The sequence below is a fragment of the Alosa pseudoharengus genome, unplaced genomic scaffold (assembly GCF_046254945.1).
Source record: "Alosa pseudoharengus isolate Yale_2024_CS ecotype anadromous, Long Island Sound unplaced genomic scaffold, YU_APseudo_1.1 YU_APseudo_1.1_scf_1, whole genome shotgun sequence".
NCBI classification, from domain to species: Eukaryota; Metazoa; Chordata; class Actinopteri; order Clupeiformes; family Clupeidae; genus Alosa; species Alosa pseudoharengus.
Window position 1 is genome coordinate 37,135,297 of NW_027468564.1, and position 20,507 is coordinate 37,155,803.

At 41.7% G+C, this 20,507-nt stretch overlaps 1 protein-coding gene across 1 annotated transcript in view; it reads right to left on the minus strand.

Moving 5' to 3' along the window:
- Positions 1-3,207: 3,207 nt before the first annotated feature.
- Positions 3,208-20,507, minus strand: part of LOC143126903 (NACHT, LRR and PYD domains-containing protein 12-like) — a 72,023-nt gene continuing 54,723 nt past the window's right edge. The window contains exons 12-15 of the mRNA XM_076288295.1: positions 8,271-8,444; positions 7,853-8,026; positions 4,810-4,856; positions 3,208-4,174 (exon numbers count right to left, since the gene is read on the minus strand). Coding sequence (XP_076144410.1) covers positions 3,636-4,174; positions 4,810-4,856; positions 7,853-8,026; positions 8,271-8,444 — 934 coding nt within the window. The 3' untranslated portion in view covers positions 3,208-3,635. The remainder of the gene's footprint in view (positions 4,175-4,809; positions 4,857-7,852; positions 8,027-8,270; positions 8,445-20,507) is intronic.

The window sequence follows — 20,507 nt, forward strand, 5'->3', positions numbered from 1 at the left end:
TCCTTTAATTCCATAATATCAATTCATTGGGAACACTGCACATTCAATTTCAAATCAAAACATGACCAAGATCCATGATCTCTGGTGTGCGATAAATAGGTCCAACACCACAGTATGAGAAACATCCCCATAATATGAATTGTGCACCACCATGCTTTACTGTCTTCAGTGTACTGTGGCTTGAATTCGGTGCATATGGGTCTGCGGCCCCCATGCACTGAATTCAAGCCACAGTACACTGTGAAGACCATAAAGCATGGTGGTGCACAATTCATGTTATGGGGATGTTTCTCATGTTGGACCTATTTATCGAACACCAGAGATCATGGATTAGTTTCAATACATCAAAACATTTGAAGAGGTCATGTTGTCTTCTGCTGAAGAGGAAATGCCTTTGAAATGGGTGTTTCAACAAGACAATGACCCAAAACACACCAGTAAGCGAGCAAAGTCTTGGTTCCAGACTAACAAGATTAATGTTATGGAGTGGCCAGCCTGATCCCCAGACCTCAATCCTATGGAAAACTTGTGGGGTGACATCAAAGATGCTGTTTCTAAGGCAAAACCCAGAAATGCAGAGGAATTGTATGTAATTCATTGAATGTAATTCAATCGTCCTGGGCTGGATCACCTTTTCACAGGTGCCAGTAGTTGGTCGACTCCATGCAACACAGATGTGAAGCAATTCTCAGAAATAATGGTAATGCAACTAAATATTAGTGCAGTGATTCAAAGTAAAGCAAAATCTTGAGACATTTTTTCAGTTTATACAGTAAATGTTTGAGTTTGTAAAGAAAAATACAAACACTGCTATTTTTGTTTGAACAGCCCAACATACCGAACATTCCTTTTCCTTCACTTTCTGTAAAGGTATAACACAAACTTAATCAATGTTGGTCATGTTTTGATTTGAAATTGAATGTCCAGTGTTCCCAATGCATTGCTATTATGGAATTAAAACAGCTATTCTAAGGATTTTGAGCTTTATTCAGTTTTTTAAAACACACTGCTATTATTCTACACATAACTGTAAACGTAAATCAGGTTTATAGGCCAAATATACCTGCGTATACAAGGAATTTGGTCTCTGCATTTATCCCATCTGAATTAGTGAAGTGAACACACAGAGCACACAGTGAGGTGAAGCACACACTAACCCAGAGCAGTGAGAGGTTAGGTGCCTTGCTCAAGGGGACTTCAGCTGTTGATGTGGGCATGGGACAGCGATGCTCAACTACTTCCCGCGCCCACATTTTTCCTACTGGTCGGGGCAACCCTTCGGTTCCAAGGCCAAAGCCAGTAGGCCACAGCTTCCCCATGTTTCTGCATTTACAATGAAAGTGTATACCAACAACCTACTGTATGTATATGTTGCCATGGCAACACTTGAGAACAGGCGTATGAAGGGGCTTGTACTGATTTGTATTGATTTACCCAAGCCTCAGCTGCTGTCTTTTCAACACAATGTGTTTTTTCTTCCCAGAGTTTCATTTTTTGACAAATGCCTATGTGTCAAACAACTCCTGCACAGCTGCATAAATCCTCTTGAAATGTTTTGTTGTAGAAGAGAAACATGCTTGTTTACTACAGTGTCATGGGCAAGTATTTCTGCAGTAGCACTCTAGAAGTAACTTGTCTCTCGCCAGATGAATTTCGTTCCGCCTAGCTCCACTCGCATCCATCTGGGATCGGCTCCGTTGAGAGTGATTTCAGCAGAAGATTGTATGGTAGAGCCAATCAGGACGCAGGGCGGGAGTTTCATAGATGTGACGTAGTGTAGAAGCGACTGTGAGACTGTTCCCAGCGTCACAGGTTGGCTTCGATGTGAGTGGTTGAAGTAGCACGTCAATAGATGACGGACCAGTGGCTTATCCAATCTTATGCAAGGATTTTTTAATAAGGCCCAGCCTTCTGAAGCACCACTCCAATGGATCGATCCCAGATGGATGAGTGGAGCTAGGCGGAACGAAATTCATCTGGTGAGAGTCAGGTTACTCTAGAAGTGCCTTTTTACCATCCTGATCTTTACTTTATCTTACAGGTAAGGCTTTAGGTTATATACACAGTTCAAGTTTCAAGTTTCAAGTACTGTGGATAATCAGTCTGTTATCTGGATTTAGTTTATCTAACACCTGCTGCCTATATTGGTCTTCACAGTTGTAGAAGTATAAGTATATATACTCTTTTGATCCTCTGAGGGAAATTTGGTCTCTGCATTTATCCCAATCCGTGAATTAGTGAAACACACTCAGCACACAGTGAACACAAAGTGAGGTGAAGCACACACTAATCCCGGCGTAGTGAGCTGCCTGCTACTCTGGCACTGGGGGAGCAGTGAGGGGTTAGGTGCAGTGTTTCCCATACATTGACTAATCTGTGGCGGGGCGCCACAAAATAAAAATCGGCCGCCACAGATTAATATTCTATGTTTAATTTAATTTAAATTAAATGAAATATAAGGTCAAATCCTTGCATTGCCATTGAGCTGCGCTTTTTACGCACGCAGCCTTTCCTTGCCCCGCCCGCTCTCTCTCGTAGCCCGCTGCCACTCCTCTGCATGTGCATTTAACAAAATATTCACGATTGTTGAAGGATTGTTGTTGCCACAGAGAAGCATTGCATTGACGTCTAGCTAAATTGCTATTAAATCCGCTTAGCATCGTGACCATGCTGCGCAAATTTGTTCAAAACTGCTGCATTGAAGTGAACTCTGCTAAGGTCTTATCACAACATAGTAGGCTACATTGAAGAGACTAAACTAAGAAATCAAGCAGTATCTAAAAGCTAACGTTAGAATACTGTTTGGATGTCGAATTTAGCATGCTTAGCCTACTTACAGCTGCTTGTCAATTTCGTTGAAGGGCTCATTTTATTGACTCTGACACTGAATGTTTGCAAAATCCCGATGTAAATGGAAAAGTGTTTTCCAAAATTCAAAAGTGCTTGTCCCAAGGAGAAGTATGTGAACCTTTATTTTAACTATGTAGAAAACGTTATGAATTGCATCCACACATCAGCAGCCTTTCAACTGTGTTACAATTGCAAGGGTTCTCTCAAACGTCTTAAAGTGACAGGCACTCAATTAGACCTATACACTACCAGATGTTTCTTTTAGGTCAAGGTGAAATGGAATGACCTCTGCTCACTGAGAATGCACTGAACTGCATGTAACTGAACATGATGCTACACACACAAAACATTTTTTTATTCCAGTTATGTTTATTTGTATATTTTTTGAAGAGAATGGAGGGATGAAACAGAAGGAGGAGCCAGGAAACAGAGGGAGGAGCCAGGAAAACAGGAGGGATGATGTTACACAGAGAAAGCAAAAGAGGAAACATACAGAGAGAAATTGGTGGAGAGGGAGCAGCAAACACAGGGGGAACAGTGAGAGGGAAGATGCTACACAGAGGAGGCAAGAGAAGGAACACACACACACACAAACATATACTCCCACACACACACATACAAACATATACTCCCACACACACACATACAAACATATACTCCCACACACACACATACAAACATATACTCCCACACACACACATACAAACATATACTCCCACACACACACATACATAAGAGTGTGTAAATAGGAGTGTGTGGCTCTCCTCTCCTGCAGGATTAGGAGGTCATGTTATCTGGCACAGAGACACTGAGGAGTTAGAATGAACATAAAACCCAGGATAGAGGGGCTCAGTGAATGTGGAGTGGAACGTGTGCAAGTGGGTGAGTGTGTCAGAGGAGACGCTGTAGAAGGACAGAGTGCCTGCTGGCCAGTCCAGGTACACTCCTACTCTGCTGGAGCGGGAGGAGGGGGCAGGTATGGCAGTCTTCTTATAATTGTGATAGGCAGAGTATCTGTTACTAGAGCACTCCAGACTCCAGGACTTGGCATTACATCCAAACACGCTGCCCCCCTCACTACTCTTTTTCCTCTCCATGCTTTTATAGGCCACTGCTATATGAACCCCACCACCACTCCACTCAGCCTCCCAGTAGCAGCGTCCAGACAGACCCTCTCTACACAGCACCTGAGCGTGGAAGTCAAATCTCTCTGGGTGGTCAGGATACGGCTGCTCCTCACTCCCACATGTCACCTTTCTGTTCCCCTCAGAGAGAGAGAGATCTCTGTGTGCTGTGTTTGGGTCCAGTGTGAGCTCACAGGCATCTGCACACAAGAAGAGAGGAGAGAACATCCTCATCAGAACATGGGGTAGGAAAGGACATGTTTACCACACACACACACACACACACACACACACACAATCATGCAAATGGTGATGGTGTCTAAACACTGTCCCTCACTCTATTGCATTCAGTGACATATTTAGCAGCAAGACCTGCTGTCTGTCCTTGCTGTCCAAGTAAGACAGGCAGTACTTCATGTTCTCCCAGGTTTCAGAACTCCGGGATTAGGTTGGTAAATCTATCCAAGTAGGTATCTCTAATATGTTCATATTTCTAACATTGAAGAAGAAAGTGCCCCTCCGTCTCAACCTCACCTGTCGTACAGTGACCACAGACTCTTTGCGGTCTTGGCAACCATGACTTTCTTAGTCTGCCTTTTTCTATGGCTAGACTGTGATCACTGAGTCTTTATTTGGTCAGGATCTGCCTCTGCTTTATATCTCTGACAGTAAAGAGATATTCCTCTTTTTTGTTTCATTATGCCAATGTTCCAAATATTTTTCTTTAGATTTTTGGATAATTTGGTTGACATTTATTCTAAAAGTAGAGCTTGGCTGAGAGTGTGCATGTAAATGATGAGTACAGCTCTTTTCCAGGAAAAGTAAAATCACTCACATTTTCTTGGTCCTGGTTTAACCCTGAACTCTCCTCCATGGTCATACCTTAAGAACGATGAGAGAAGAAAATACAGTTTTGACACAACTGGGTTAATTATGTGAATTGAGACAGTAATATACTTTAGAGTCTCTATATCAAGCAGGATAATTCTCAAGAGTAGCTTCTATGCAAAGCAAAGTAAAAGTAAAGTGACTTAGGGAGGGATTAAGGGTGTTAGTGTGTATTTATCCAAAGCACTGACTCATATCGAACCCAGAGGGCAACACTGCCGTTCCATCTTATAATTCTTACACCAACTCAAATGATCTCCTCCCTGAATAAATACACACACATACAGAGCGAGCGCGATCATGCAAGGATCTCCACGGCATAGAAACACAGCCATGTTAGAATGCTGTTCACACGCTCCATCTCAGCATTCAACAGCATCAGCCCCTTCAAACTAACAGACAAACTTATCATGCTGGGCTTTATCCCCTCCCTCTGCAAGTAATAAACCCTCCAAACACATTCACAGACGTTGTTTCAATGTGTCTTTGCCCACAGTGCAGACTCTCTTTTGTTGTTGCTCCTGACCCTAGACAGGGGTGTGACCCAAACACAGATCATTTAGCCAGTTTCCACAGACAGGTTAGCAGGTGGTCCTGCAGTGAGAGCCGTTCCTGCTGGAAGGACGCAGGACTGGACAGGACATGTGGTTGGGTGAGCTGAACCAGTTGGTGTAATAATGTGTAGTGTGATCCATTTATTGTTAGTGTACTGGGAGTTGAACATGTAAACATATGAATGTGATGGAAGTGGGTTTTTATTGCCCCCTGGGTTTTATTGGCACATTTTCCAGATCAGATCATCTTATCAGTTCATCATTAAAGCAGTTTCTCCCCATCTTGAACAAAAAGCAATGCTTTTAGTACATCCATGAAACTAATTTTGTACTAGCCTGGTCATGGACATCCCCTTGGTCTACGCTTTGCTTCTACAAGGGTCTGGGATCTCAGCTACTGACGAATGATTGCAAGCTGGAGGCGTGGACTCTGTAGAAGTTTGAAACGATTGGATCTGATTTCACCCAATCGCTACCGTTTGGCCATGACGTATGTTATGCGCCAGCTCGATCATTATATAAGCTACACTACGACGCTCACCGGAAATTGCGTGCGCTGTATACAACAACCATTCCCCACCACCATTCTCTGCCACCACAAAGACAGAGCGAACAAGATGGATGTAAATGAATATTCCCTCCCGGACACCTCCCCCAATCAAAACACATCAGACCTCATTGACACATTATATGACACAGGAGGGAGAGGGAGACACAAACACTCTCTCGCGCACACACACAAACACAAACACACACACAAACACACAGGGAAAACGAAGACACAGGGGAAAGTCCAACACGGGGGTAAATAGCCTCGGCGCTACAATATCATCATAGTTGTCAAAGCTAGATGTGATCATTGAAAATACGCCGCTTCGTTCATACCGGGTCTGCCGCAAAGCTGTAATTTAATATCGATGCTACTGCGCAATACAAATCCAACTTTTCCCAAACCCCATAGGGAGTAGGGCCACGACATCTTTGCCCAAAATAAAATATGTTAAACACTCCTTTTGTACGGACTTCAATTCCTGAATATTTGGAAGTGTAGCCAGCATGGACTGAATTGTTTCATTAATTCCGCCATTGCCAACTCCTCGAGGACTACAATTCAAACACAGTGCAGAATCTCGACGTTGTCTCTCACAACTCCCGCCTCCTGCTCGCTGATTGGCTCGGGATCAAATTGTTTGTTGCAAGCGAGGCCAATGGCCGGAATCCCAGACGGAGTCATAGAGGGAGATGAAAATAGAGCAGAAGTACGTAGGAAGGCAAGGCCAGGGATGTATAGAAAGACACATTGTGTGTGGGATGTATAGAAAGATGTGGTGCACAGTTCTGTTTTCATGGTTACGGTTATTTTTCATGGGTGTTTTTGGAATATATCCGCCGATGTAATAAACCTATCACAATGTCTGCAAGACAGTAGATATGTTTCATTTACAAGTTTTTTTCTGTTGACAATCAACCCCCTCCACAAAAAATAAAGTGTAACTTTGTAGCTTTGAAATAGAAAATAGTGCTGCATTTGCATATTCTTCATTAAAAAATGTGGTAACACTTAACTTGAAGTTATCTACATAAGAGTGACATGACACTTTCATGCCAAATTAACCCTAACCCTAGATAGATGATAGATAGATAGATACTTTATTGATCCCCAAGGGGAAATTCAAACTAACCCTAACTTGTCATGACAAAAACCGACACTTAATGACAGAAGTGCTATGTCATAAACATTTATGACTTGTTTATAATGTTTATAACACGTTCATGACAGTATCATGTAACTCTTATAGATAACTTCAAGTAAAGTGTAACCAAAAATACTTAGAGTAAACTGACATTGACAACAATACAAAACAGTTTCACTATCTTGACATAAACAATGGCATTAGGACTTGTCATTTTGATTGCACCGGCAGTTTCATTGGTATAAATGCTTTTGAAATAAAGCATTTTGAGCAAGATACACGCTTTGCACTAATTGTTTTGAGAAATGCACTAACTGTTGTGCAAATGTTAATGATTCGAGAAATGCACCAAAGTAAATGAGAAAAAAAAATATTTATGTGTTATTCATTTATCTCTTCATTAACCTACTAATTATTCAAAGCTTGGTTCTCCTTCACCCATCATTAGGTCACTGTGCAAGGTGTGCCCTATCAGTAGCCCAGGCAGACATGGTTGTCTTGTGTTATGAATTTTAGAACTTGCTGTAAATAAAATGCAAACTGTTCACAAGCCTCATGTGTGTGTGCAAATCTGGGGGATTTCCTTTTACCTGCAGTACTTAAAGGGCCACATCTTGCCCAGTTTAATATGTGGGAGGAAATTATCTGGAAACGTAACAGAATATCCAGTCTTCTCACAGAAGGCTCTCAAACACAGGACACAAATGGATGAACAGCTCCATGTACAGTAATACACACTCACCTAAAAATTTGTAGATTACAGTTAGGATCATTCAGTCTGTCTGTGAGCTCTCTGACACCTGAGTCTCCTGGGTGATTGTAGCTCAGATCCAGCTGTTTCAGGTAGGAGGGGTTTGATTTGAGGGCAGAGGACAAGAGAGAACAGCCCTCATGTGTGATGAGACAAAGAGACAGTCTGAAACAAGAGATGCTCTTTCCTCATTATAAATGAAGGAAAATGCATTGAAGGTATACAATCCATTTGCATATTCAGTCAGTTTAACTGAGAATCCCTAAATATCACCATTTAACATTACAAGTGCAGATCATTATTATCAATAATCACAGACGTACAATTTGACATTACGCACAGGCACACTGGTGTTTCTTACTATCTTGTGGGTAAAATACTATATTATATAACATTCCTAATTACTGACCTCAGTGTCTCCAGCCTGCATTGTGGATCTCTTAGTCCCACACAGAGCAGTTCCACTCCTTCATCCTGCAGGTCATTGTCACTCATGTCCAGTTCTCTCAGATGGGAAGGTGTCCTTTGCAGCACGGATGCCATCATTTTACAGTTTGCTTTAGAGAGGTGGCACATATTGAGCCTGTTTCAAAGGAGAGTGGAAGGTCAGTCTTTGAACACTGGACATTTTCAGGCCATCCTTCAGCACCATGAGGTCACTGTATCTCATGAGCATGGACACAGACACAGATGTGTGTAGCACTCACATTATGTACACAGCAGGGACATGGACTGGAGAAACATTACATTACACACTCTGAAGCCATGCAAACAACTTGTTGTTGGTGTCTTGTAGTATCATGCGATTAATGTTCCTAGGGGTTAACTTAAGGCAAATATTTTTTCTCTTCCTGATTGATCAGATAAGTCTACATGTACTGTATCTAATTGACTTTTGCTTTCTCTTTTCCACTATTCGGAAATGCTTGCATCAAGGTTCCTTTATTAGGTCTCCCAAGGGAGAAATTTGTTTTGGATAAGGGGTAAGCTGCCACAGCCACAATACACAACACATAACAGGGAATAGCACATATGTTATACATAGAGTAAATATAACATATAAAATGCAAAAAGGGCACACATTCACAGCCTTCCGTCATTACATAAATTACACTCACATCATCTTAAAAGCACAATACATAGCCCATAAATAGCACTCTCTCCCACCCAGCACAGTCCCAAAGTAGACACTCAGGGCCAGATGTACGTATATTTGCGAACGTAGCGTTATCAGCGTCATGGACAAACCGCTGATTGCGAACGCTGTCAGACCCAAGTTTCCTTCGTATTTATCAACTAGTGTAAACTGCGCCTTTCTCTGCCTTTCTCCGGCCATAAACGCAATTGAACGTCCACAACTGAATGGCAGAGCCTATACAATATGAAGGTATATTGGGTGCAAAAGTGGCGAGCACATTTAACTGCAGATTTTGCATGTGCACACTAAAGTCGTAAATGTGTAACAGTAAAGTTGAAGTTGTACATATTTTTTATATCTTGTTAACACAAAATAGGGGCTACGGGTTCACAAATCCTTTTTACAGGTACACAAATCCTTTTTACAGGTACACAAATCCTATCCTGTGAGTCACAACTTTCAAGAGTCACGCACTCGACACTTTTGCTCCAATCGTTGCAGCGCAGTAGGTGCGAAACACATTTGCACATCCGTGTTTCATAATCTGAGAACATGCACAACATTCGTGCATTTGTAAACCCAAATGTGAACTAATGCATCCGAAGTTGTGCATCTGTGAAGTAATTTCTCATTAATAAAATTCTACAGATCGCTTTGATTTTCTTGCACGACTACAAGTCAATTGATACAAGTGCTCGAATCTGCTTCTACGAGTGACGATACTTTTGCTCCTGGCTAGGTGATATAATAGGAGCAAAACGATTTGTATGTGTGCACGTCGAGCAAATCGATCGAGAAAACAAGGCGGCCGGATCTGGATCGCGCTCAGACTACCATTGCCTGCTCATAAGGTAAGTAACATGATAATAATATGAAGAAAGTTATCGTTTGTTGGTTTACATTATCATGACAGCTATGTTTAGCTTAGTTTACCTGCTTGCTAAATCCTCCAGTGCCAGATCAAGCTAGCTATCGCTAGATAAATAACTACTTTAGAAGTACAGAAATATAACACTTGCCCGTCCAAAATCGTTAGGACACACAATCTGACACGATCGTTCTGCAATTTTCGAACAGCTGACTTGTATCTTGCACGAAGACTATTGGATAGTGCAAGGCAAGTTAGCAATTGTTTGCTGTGCAGACATTATGAATAATAAGGTCGTAGAACTTAACACCGCACACCGCAACATTTTTTTCCTCGCTTTGCTCAAAGAAAAACTATAAATCGTGTGTCCTTCATTTATAAGGAAACATGCTGAGGTTACTTACTTTATGAGCAGGCAATGGTAGTCTGAGCGTGATCCAGGATCCAGATCCGGCCGCCTTGTTTTCTCGATCGATTGCTCGACGTGCACACATACAAATCTTTTTGCACCTACAACTTCGGATGCATTAGTTCACATTTGGGTTTACAAATGCACGAATGTTGTGCATGTTCTCAGATTATGAAACACGGATGTGCAAATGTGTTTCGCACCTACTGCGCTGCAACGACTGGAGCAAAAGTGTCGAGTGCGTGACTCTTGAAAGTTGTGACTCACAGGATAGGATTTGTGTACCTGTAAAAAGGATTTGTGTACCTGTAAAAAGGATTTGTGTACCTGTAAAAAGGATTTGTGAACCCGTAGCCCCTATTTTGTGTTAACAAGATATAAAAAATATGTACAACTTCAACTTTACTGTTACACATTTACGACTTTAGTGTGCACATGCAAAATCTGCAGTTAAATGTGCTCGCCACTTTTGCACCCAATATACCTTCATAATACAAGCGCAGTTGAATGAAGTTAACTGATGACAACATGAAAAAGAATCAAACGTTTCAAAGAAATCAAAATTATACCATATGTGATTAGACGTCAACAAGCAGGGAGATAATGAAGATCAGTAGTTTTACTCAAAGTACTTGTGCACGTAGGTTATGGAAAATTGGTCAAATCTAGCAAGTAGGAAAGTTTAAGTGAATGATGTGAAAGTGAAAGTAAGACATTCGAAAGGCCAACAAAAGTTAAGGTTGCTTTTGATAGTACAAATACTTACAAAACTGGTGCTCTAAATAGCGATTCTGTTGTCTTTGAAAGGTTCTCTTATTGACGCATTGAATTGCAATTTGGATTAACACCTGTTTTTTACAAGGCGGAAGTATTTAGGCACAGAATAGACATGCGCTTTCAGGAGCAGTCTTTGTACATACCGCGGAATACATAATTAAGCGTTCTTTGCGCTTCCCCTCCCATCTTTTTACGCTAAACTCCCACTTACCCCTGGATCCTCCCATGAATGCATACACACACACACACACACACACAGTACCTTTCTTAGCCACAGTTTCTTTTAGTGGTAAGCACTAATAGGCCTAGAAGTTGCATTTGAAAATGTTACTGTTGGCTAACATTTATGCTATGTTTGTTTTTTATTTCAGCCACACTGTTTTAAAGTGGTTAGGACCATTATTTCACACCAATTTTGAATAAACCATACTGCAATACAGATTTCATGGTTGCACCATGCACATGTTCACCGAAAGAGTAACCTATAAATTCAATGATGTGGCCCTCTATGAAAATGAGTTTGACACCCCTGTTGTAATGCAATCTGGCGCTCCTTAAAATACACATCCTTTAATTAAAGGGACACCAGGCAAGCCTGATGCTTTTTCTCTACGAAACTCCCCCTCGCTCGGTCTGAAGCTCTTTTCCTTTTCTTTGCGTCTTCCGTCAAGGGTTTTCGCTGCTTCTTCGCCGGCTCTGCCATTATACACACGTTTGCAAGCGTTTCGTTAGCCTGTCTCTGTGCTGTAAACTGATCCTGCTTCGGTCGGCGGGTACGATACACCGAACTTGCAAGTGGGATATTCTTCCTACAGGCAGTAGGGGTGGGCGAGAGAGCCTTCATTCGCCCCGTAATGAGTCATTTAACCATATACCGACTTACGAAGATGATTAATTAACACGAAAACGTTGCCTGGTGTCCCTTTAACTTGTATGCATGCGCAGTAGCTTTCTCCTATAGTATGGGGAATTGTGTTATTTTAGGAACTATTCATATAGATTTTTGCAATTTATGTTTTTTTACTTGCTAGGACCCCATTGAATACAAAACAACCTGTTTCCAATTTTTTTCTTCATTTTCAGTGCCAAAATTCAAGATGGCGGACAATATATGCGGAAAAATAATATAAAGGCTTAAAGTGGTCAACTTTTTGATAAATATACACCTAATAAGGTAGACAAGTGAGATACAGAATATTTTCAAAAGATGTATTGCATCATTTGCCAAAAAATTTGGAGATAAAATGGAAAAAAGAGAAAAAAATCTCCATCTTGTTTCATTATTGAAGAGTTTAACAAAACATTGTCATTGTCACTCAAGTATTTATCCTCACCACTGTCACTGTATTTTTAATATTGGTGTACATCTCCTCAGAGCCTTCACACCTGCAAAGTTGCGTGAATGGTAAGTTGTTACTCTTGCATGAACACCTTATACTGCGGTGCTGGTGGAAGTTTTGACAGAACAGGAGCCCATTGCCCATCAAAAATTTGTCTCCATCCCAGTGATAGTGAGTCAAGAATCTTTGGAGCAGGCACTGTATCTTGTGCCCAAACATTTGCTTGCCTGTGTGCTCTCAGAATTTCAATTTTAATTTCAGTTATAGAGCATCAAAACATTACACATGTCTCATGGCGCTTTACAGAGTGTTAAACATTCAGACAGAGCCCATGAGTAACAGGGGCGAGGAAAAACTCCCAAGAATGGGAGAAACATATAGGATGAAACCTCAAGCAGATCCACGACTCAAGGGCCTGACTCATCTGCCTGGGGTCAGTTACAGGACAGTAAGATCTATATAAAGAGAATAGAACATGGTATTTAGAGCCACCTGAGGTATATGTTACAAAGTGGTTAGATGGTTACATAACCAGTATGATAATGCATGAATCCTATTTAGTGTTAAGTTGAAAAAGTCCAGTGTAGGGGATGAATTGTCCATAGGAATTAGGACTTGTCATCGGGCAAATAGTGGGTCGCTAGGCTGCGCGGGCAGAAATTCGAGCATGGGGACAGCAATAGACGATGGTAGGGCCATCGTCTAGCTGTTTGAAAACCATGTTTTGAGGAGCTGACACACAAATTACACATAGGGATGGGATTTCCCTAGTTCCCGAGTTTTTCCACTCCCTGGTTGGGTTTTAGAGTTTTAAACATGTTCCACTGAAGGGCTTTAGCTGTTTGAAAACCATGTTTTGAGGAGCTGACACACAAATTTCTCACATCCAGCTAACACGTCTGGAGATGGATGAGGACCTACTACAAGCCTACAAAGTGTGTTAATGACACCATCATGACTTGATTGACTTGAAACAGAAACCTTTCCTTTCCCACGAGATAAACGGTAAATGGCGGGACAAACGGTTGACTTTCAATTTCCTGATAGGATAGGATACAATAGGATACCCGATAGGTCCACCGACTCTACACGATGTGATTGCCCTGAGCGAAGTTTGGTTTTTCCACCTCACAAGCCAACAGAGAGTTGCTAGACTACCCTGACTGCAAATTACATTTGCTGCCGCTAGGGTGCGTCAAGATTTCTAGGCTGTATCTTTTGTCGACGTTCTCCAGTGCCCATGATAATGAGACTGTCTTTGTTGATGTCTGGTACCCTGCGAAGGGCAAGCACCAAGACATCTGTGTGACATGTAGATATAAGGGGTTTTGCCAAAATGACTTACTGCTACTGCCACCTTTGTGTGTGTGAACTGTGACTGGCAGTTTACATAGTTCAACAGATTTATGACCAAGGTAGAGGATGAGGTTGGCTTTGGTTTCCTTCGATCCCAGGAAAGCTTTAAAATCTTTGATTGGTGTAGAGTCTTGTATTTTGTATCCCTTATCATGTGCTTTTCCCATTGTATGGACCTGTCTCGTCCTGTCTTTCATGGAGTTTGTGATGCTATAGTTGTTAAATAATAAGTATATATAATTGTAGGCTTGTGCCTTACTTTCAACATTTTCAAAGAAGCATTCTGCCAGATCTTGGCAACAGTTTATGTCACTTTTCCAATGTGTGTGTTAATTGCACTGAGCTACTCTCTGTAGATTGTTCAGAGGATGCTGTTTCTGAAACCAGTCACAATTCATGGATGAAGGCAGACTTAGCTGTAGTGGGCAGCATTAGGCTTGCATATAATCAACAAATTCATATGTTCCCACAATTTCCTGCAAGTCCTGTTAACAGCATTATTGAAGACCAAAGAGCTCATTGTGGACTTCAGGAAGTCTAAAGCTAGCACACACACCCATTCTCATCAATGGGACTGAAGTGAAGTGTATCACCAGCTTCAGATTTCTGGGTGTCCACATCTCTTGGACCCTCAACACCTCTACCCTGATCAACAAGGCTTACCAGCATCTCTTCTATCTGAGGAGGGTAAAGAAGGTCCACCGGCCTCCTCAGATCCTGGTGAACTTCTACCCCTGCACCATCAAGCGTATCCTTACCAACTGTGTCACAGTTTGGTATGGCACAACTGCTCTGCCCACAACCGAAAAGCACTGCAGAGAGTGGTGAAAACTGCCCAACGCATTCCTCACTCCCCTCCATTGAGGCCATCCAGGTCAAGCGATGCTTGCATAAGGTGCACAGCAGGTTCAGAGGAAGCTTCTTTCCTGCAGCTGAAGTCTAGCTCTCCATCCCAGTGACAACCAACTAAGCCCCCCACCCACCCCTGTCCAATGCCTCCTTGCCTGTGCCTGTTGAGGTGTCCACGACCATGGCAACCTTGACAGGGACAACAAGGAGGCAGACCCCCCCCACCCCCCCCCCCAATGTATGTTGTTCATACATTGTTCACATTACATAGCCATATTTATTCTGCTCTTATAAGGTAACTGCTAATACACTGCACATATTTATATTACTCTAAACCTCTCTACTTTATATAAATCAACTGTATACTACTGTCTACACTGCACTATATTTCTTGACCTGTCTATGCACCAACTGTCTATACTTTGTATATCACATTGCACTTTTCTCCTTTTTTGCACTTCTGGTTAGACGCAAACCACATTTCGTTGTCTTCATACTTGTACTCTGCAATGACAATAAAGTTGAATCTAATCTACTCTAATGTAATCTATTGGGGTGAGTGCAGAACATTACTTTAATTCAAATGATTATTAGGGTATGTGAAGGAAACTTTTAAATCATTCAATGTGTTTTTCCGGGTATGCCAATAAATAGCATAATGGTGGTTACACCCATCACTGGTTGATAATCATGACATCTCATGTCACCCATGGTCATATTTATTAGAGCCCGACCGATTTATCGGCGGGCCGATATTATCGGCCGATATTAGGCATTTTTCAAACTATCGGTATCGGCATTTATAATGGCCGATAAATGAATATTTTAAAAATAAAATAAAAACGGACGAAACACCCTTCAACCATGTCATGAGTGTTGGCATTGTATAGTTTGTCCACCAGAGGGCACTCTACACCGTCCCTGCTGGCAACACTCGTGTATAACGCGCCACACATCCTGCAACCTGCTGATCCCGGCTGATCCAATTACGTTACGTTGTTACAGTGTAGTTGACTGTCCTTTTAACTTTTGACAATGTGACTGAAGATGCATTTCTTTAATAGCGTGACAGTTATAGCAGTGAGACGTATCATCTCTCCCCGGCCTGTTATTTTGAAAGCGTATGTTTTACAATTTGCAGTAGCCTATGACGTTCCATTTCTAAATTAGGGCTCATCATAGACTAGCTAACCACAAAGCTAGCTAATGCCATGAATATCAGTGGAAGACCGCTAACGTTAACATTAATGAGCTTGGAAACCACAACAAACTTATTCTGCCTAAATAAAGTAATGATTTATAACTAGTATATCTGTAGTTACAGTCCCTGCATTGTAAAATGTAAGTTAGACGTGCGAGGAGTGAACATTTAGACATAGGGAAAAAGTATCAAACGTAGCTTGTGCAAAACGTAGCTTGTGCATAAAAGTTAGCTTTTCTTTTACACGTGTGTGAAATCCAATGACGCCAAGTGTGCGTTTCAGACTGTCTTTCAGCCTCAGCATTAACGAGTTACATAATGGGTTTAGATCACTAAATAGTAGGTTTTAGAAGGCAGGCAGCAACTGATGATTGAAAATGGTTTGATGTAGCTTCATGGAAATAATCTTATAAGGCAATAGTGACTAATTATTACACACGCACGCTCAAACATTTAAGAGTGACCTTTATCTTGTTTAATGATAATACAAATGATGATGATAGTAATAATGTCATCATTATTTTTTGTAATTATTAAGTCTTAGTTCAAAGTTATATTTATGAAGCTTACTAAGTCTTTTAATACTGGTAACTTTGATTTGGTTGTTGTTGTTATTAGGCTATTATGTTTTTGTTCAAAAGACTAAGTTTCATATCTTAAGTTTCTATTTTTATACATTTCATTTATCAGAACTTTAATATATTTTGATGTTCCTTTGTTCCACTGTGACAATATTATTTAAAAATAAACAAGTTTGTTTTTGAAATGCATTATCATATTATTTTAGTCAATACTCATAAATAACTACAAATAACTAATGTTAGGGAAATCTGTTAGTTCTAATGTTTTGTTGCGCATTTCTGAAAAAAAAAAATATATCGGCAGATATATCGGAATATCGGATTTTTAAATCAACAAATATTTGTATCGGTATCGGCCTTCAAAATCCTTTATCGGTCGGGCTTTAATATTTATTACCTAAGTCATTCAATTTTATTAGAAAAAGGGCAGCCGTGGCCCACTGGTTAGCACTCTGGACTTGTAACCAGAGGGTTGCCGGTTCGAGCCCCGACCAGTGGGCCACGGCTGAAGTGCCATTGAGCAAGGCACCTAACCCGTCACTGCTCCCCGAGCGCCGCTGTTGTTGCAGGCAGCTCACTGCGCCGGGATTAGTGTGTGCTTCACCTCACTGTGTGCTGTGTTTCACTAATTCACGGATTGGGTTAAATGCAGAGACCAAATTTCCCTCACAGGATCAAAAGAGTATATATACTATACTTATACTTGAAAATGTATGTATATAATTGTAAGCACCTGCAAAAAGTGTTTGCCGTTTAGCCTCTATTCCTGTGTTTTCCCCTGTCACTAAAATGACCACAATGCTTTGTTTAAATGTTTATGTTCTGATATAGAATTCTGTAGACCAATCAGATGTATTTGAATTTTATACTTAGCCAATCATTATTTGTTATTTGTTTATGCCCGCGAAATCGCGGGGAATGTGAAGGTTCCATCTCCTCAGAGAGGAGAAGGCTCATCAGTCCCAGTCTGCCCGTAGTAAAGGGAGGTCACTTTTTCTCCTGCTCCGCCTGTCAGTGCTGTTTCGTGGAGACTTAGCGGTGCTTTCATGTACTCCGGCCCACGAACGGTGAACTGTGCGAGTGGGTCACGTCATTGTGATCGGTTTGGAGTGGACTGGCTTTGTGTCTCTAGTCGGGTAGTCGTTCAACTTGTTTCAGAGCTGACTGTTTCGCTAGCAGTGCTACAGGTCGTTAGCTGCTAGCTACTCTAGCTCTTGCTGCAGTTCTTCAGAGACGAACTCGTTTATACCTCCGGTGCTGGACCCACCGGAGCTACCCGACCCTCTGAAGGACGACTGTTACCTCCGGTGCTGGGCCCACCGGAGCTACACCTTCCCCAGGACGACTGCTTCACCGCCGGTGCTGAGCCCACCGGAGGACCAACCGCCCTGCTACTGCTGGTGTCACTGGCTACCTTGGCTAGCTCGAGGCATCTGCTTGCCTCTCGTCCCCGTCAGGATAACGGTCATCGGCTCGTTGGCTGAGTGGAGTGAAACTGTTCGTGAGTACATTTACACTGACACACACACACTCGGTCTTCGCCACGAGCGACCGGCGAGTCGGACGGGCATTGTAGCGTTCGCTACCCTGCTTTCAGCTCATAGAGCTGCCACCGTGCACCACCGAGCTCCAACGGCAAGCGCTTGGGTTGGGTTATTTCATTATTCTATGATTACTATTATTTTGTTGTGATTATTATTGTGATTTATATACTTGTTGTATATTGTTCATATTGTATTGTCTTCCATACTGGTGACGTTAAGTGTTTAGCTTAAGCTAACTGTGATGTAAGTGTTTAGCTTAAGATAACTGTGTTGGCCAACCTTTAGCTAAAGTCTCGTTGGAGTGAATTGTTCACTCGCTGACAGTTGTCAGCTTTTTGGTCGTCACGTTTACTACGTGGCTATTATTATTAAATAAACATACGATTATTATATTACATTATTTACAGGGTGTATTGGTAATTCATTTAACTACATTAACCACTAGTCTTATTATTTTCACATTGATATTTCAATTCTGTAGGAATACACTATACACGAGCTATACGGTAAGTGTAGTATTTTTACAGTGGAGGCACCGCGCTAATTTCATTGAATTTATTGTCTAGCTGCTAATTGTTAGCCTACTGGTATTCAGGAATCTCAGCCAGCTCACCATTCCACCGCTGAGACCTTCAGGATCCTGTTTGCGCCATTTAATTAATTGTTTTATGTATTGTAACTCGTGCCTGTGCACACACCCGTTAAGAAGGGGTTACATAATGATAAAACCTAACATATATCCATTTAAAATGTTTAAAAAGGCGATTATTTGCATATATGCATGCCATCTTGGATTTTGGACTCTTGCTGGAGTGTGTGAAGTCTGTTTAAAACGACTTGGCTAGTTAGTTAACTTCCAATCAAGCAAGCAAGCAAGCTGGCGTTAGTTACCTGTCATCGATTAGCAACAAACTCGTAGTCTAGCTGCTACGTCTAGAGAGGACGTTAAGTTTAACTCTAGCTAATTTGATAATATTGCTATTACGTTGAGTAAGTTCATTACTTGATTAAGCGATAACAGAGGATTCAGTAGGTAAGTTATATACGCGGTTGTGTGCAGTGGCGGCGCCGCGGCGGTAATGTTTGTGTTAGCAGCTAGCATTACTGTTAAGTAACAATTAGGTTCACACTCAAATTGTTAGCCGCCTTTCCTAGCGATAACGTTAGCTGGCCTGACGAGGGATAATGGCCTTCTATGGCAAACTGAAATGGCCTTCAATGACAAACTGAAACTTAGCCTTCGTTTTGAACCACGTTTGTATGAGTGGTAGGTTGTGGTGTAAAATGACTTGATTGTAGGCTTAGCTGTTAGTTTGTTGATATGAATGCGAAAGCCTTCGCTTTACACTAGTGGTACCACTAGGTTGTGACTAATTTACTCGAGTGTAGGCTTAGCTGCTAGTTCGAGGTGAATGCGCACCTTTCGACTCAGCTAGCTAGCTGCTAGCACAACCTCAAGCCATGTAATGGCAGTCAACAGGGCTACCGTTGGACACGGTAACTTTCGCTAGTGCTACCAACAACGTGATGTGACTAAGCCTTAGGCCTGGGGCCCGTTGGACAAAGGCAGAATTAAGACATCCGGGATAAGTTACTGAGCTGCGCTCAATGAATCCAAAAGAGCTTACAGGCTTAATTGGTTACATAAAGACCAAGCCAGGATGAGCAGACATGGATTCATCAAGCCAGGTGAAACCTATCCTGGATAAGTGCGCGCTCACGGCTCCCTCAAATAGACCCCACCACCGATCACAGATTCACCATGACAACTAGAGCGGCTTCATTGCTTCTTCTATGGTGTAAAGTAGGTAGCAATAGCATTTTCACAACGGCAACAAACAGCAACACCTCTGTTTAGGAGAATTTTGCTACTAGTGTTGCGACCACCATGCGCAAAATGATTACGGCGCTCTCATGACGTCACATTCATCATCAACATTTCATCATCAACATTTATTTGTATAGCACTTTACAACAACCAGTAGGCGCCCAGAGTGCTTCACATCAGAAGCTAAGGATAAAAACAACATCAAGCAGTAAAAAGATTGACATGTAGACTTAAATAAATAACTAGAATTGTCACACCACTACAGCATATTAAAAGCCCAACGTCCGTTATTGTCCGAATATCAGGGGGTAGCTTATTCCAGAGTTTCGGGGCCACAACCGCACAAGCCTGCTCACCCCACCGTTTATACCTGGACCTTGGGACCTCTGACACCAATTGCTTAGAAGACCGCAAAGACCGGTTGTGCTCACGAAGGGTCAACATCTCGGATAAGTATTCTGGGGCCAGGCCATTAAGGGCATTAAAAATGAACAATAAAATCTTGAACTCTATTCTAAAACGCACAGGGAGCCAATGTAGTGTATAAAGAACAGGAGTAATATGTTTGCGTCTAGGTGTGTTTGTTAAAAAGCGTGCAGCAGCATTCTGCACAAGTTGCAGACGTGAGATGGACGTTTGACTCAAACCAGAATACAAGGCATTACAGTAATCAAGTCTTGAACTAATAAAAGCATGAATCGCCTTTTCTAAATCATGCCTGTTAAGAAAGTTCTTAACTTTAGCCAGGAGACGGA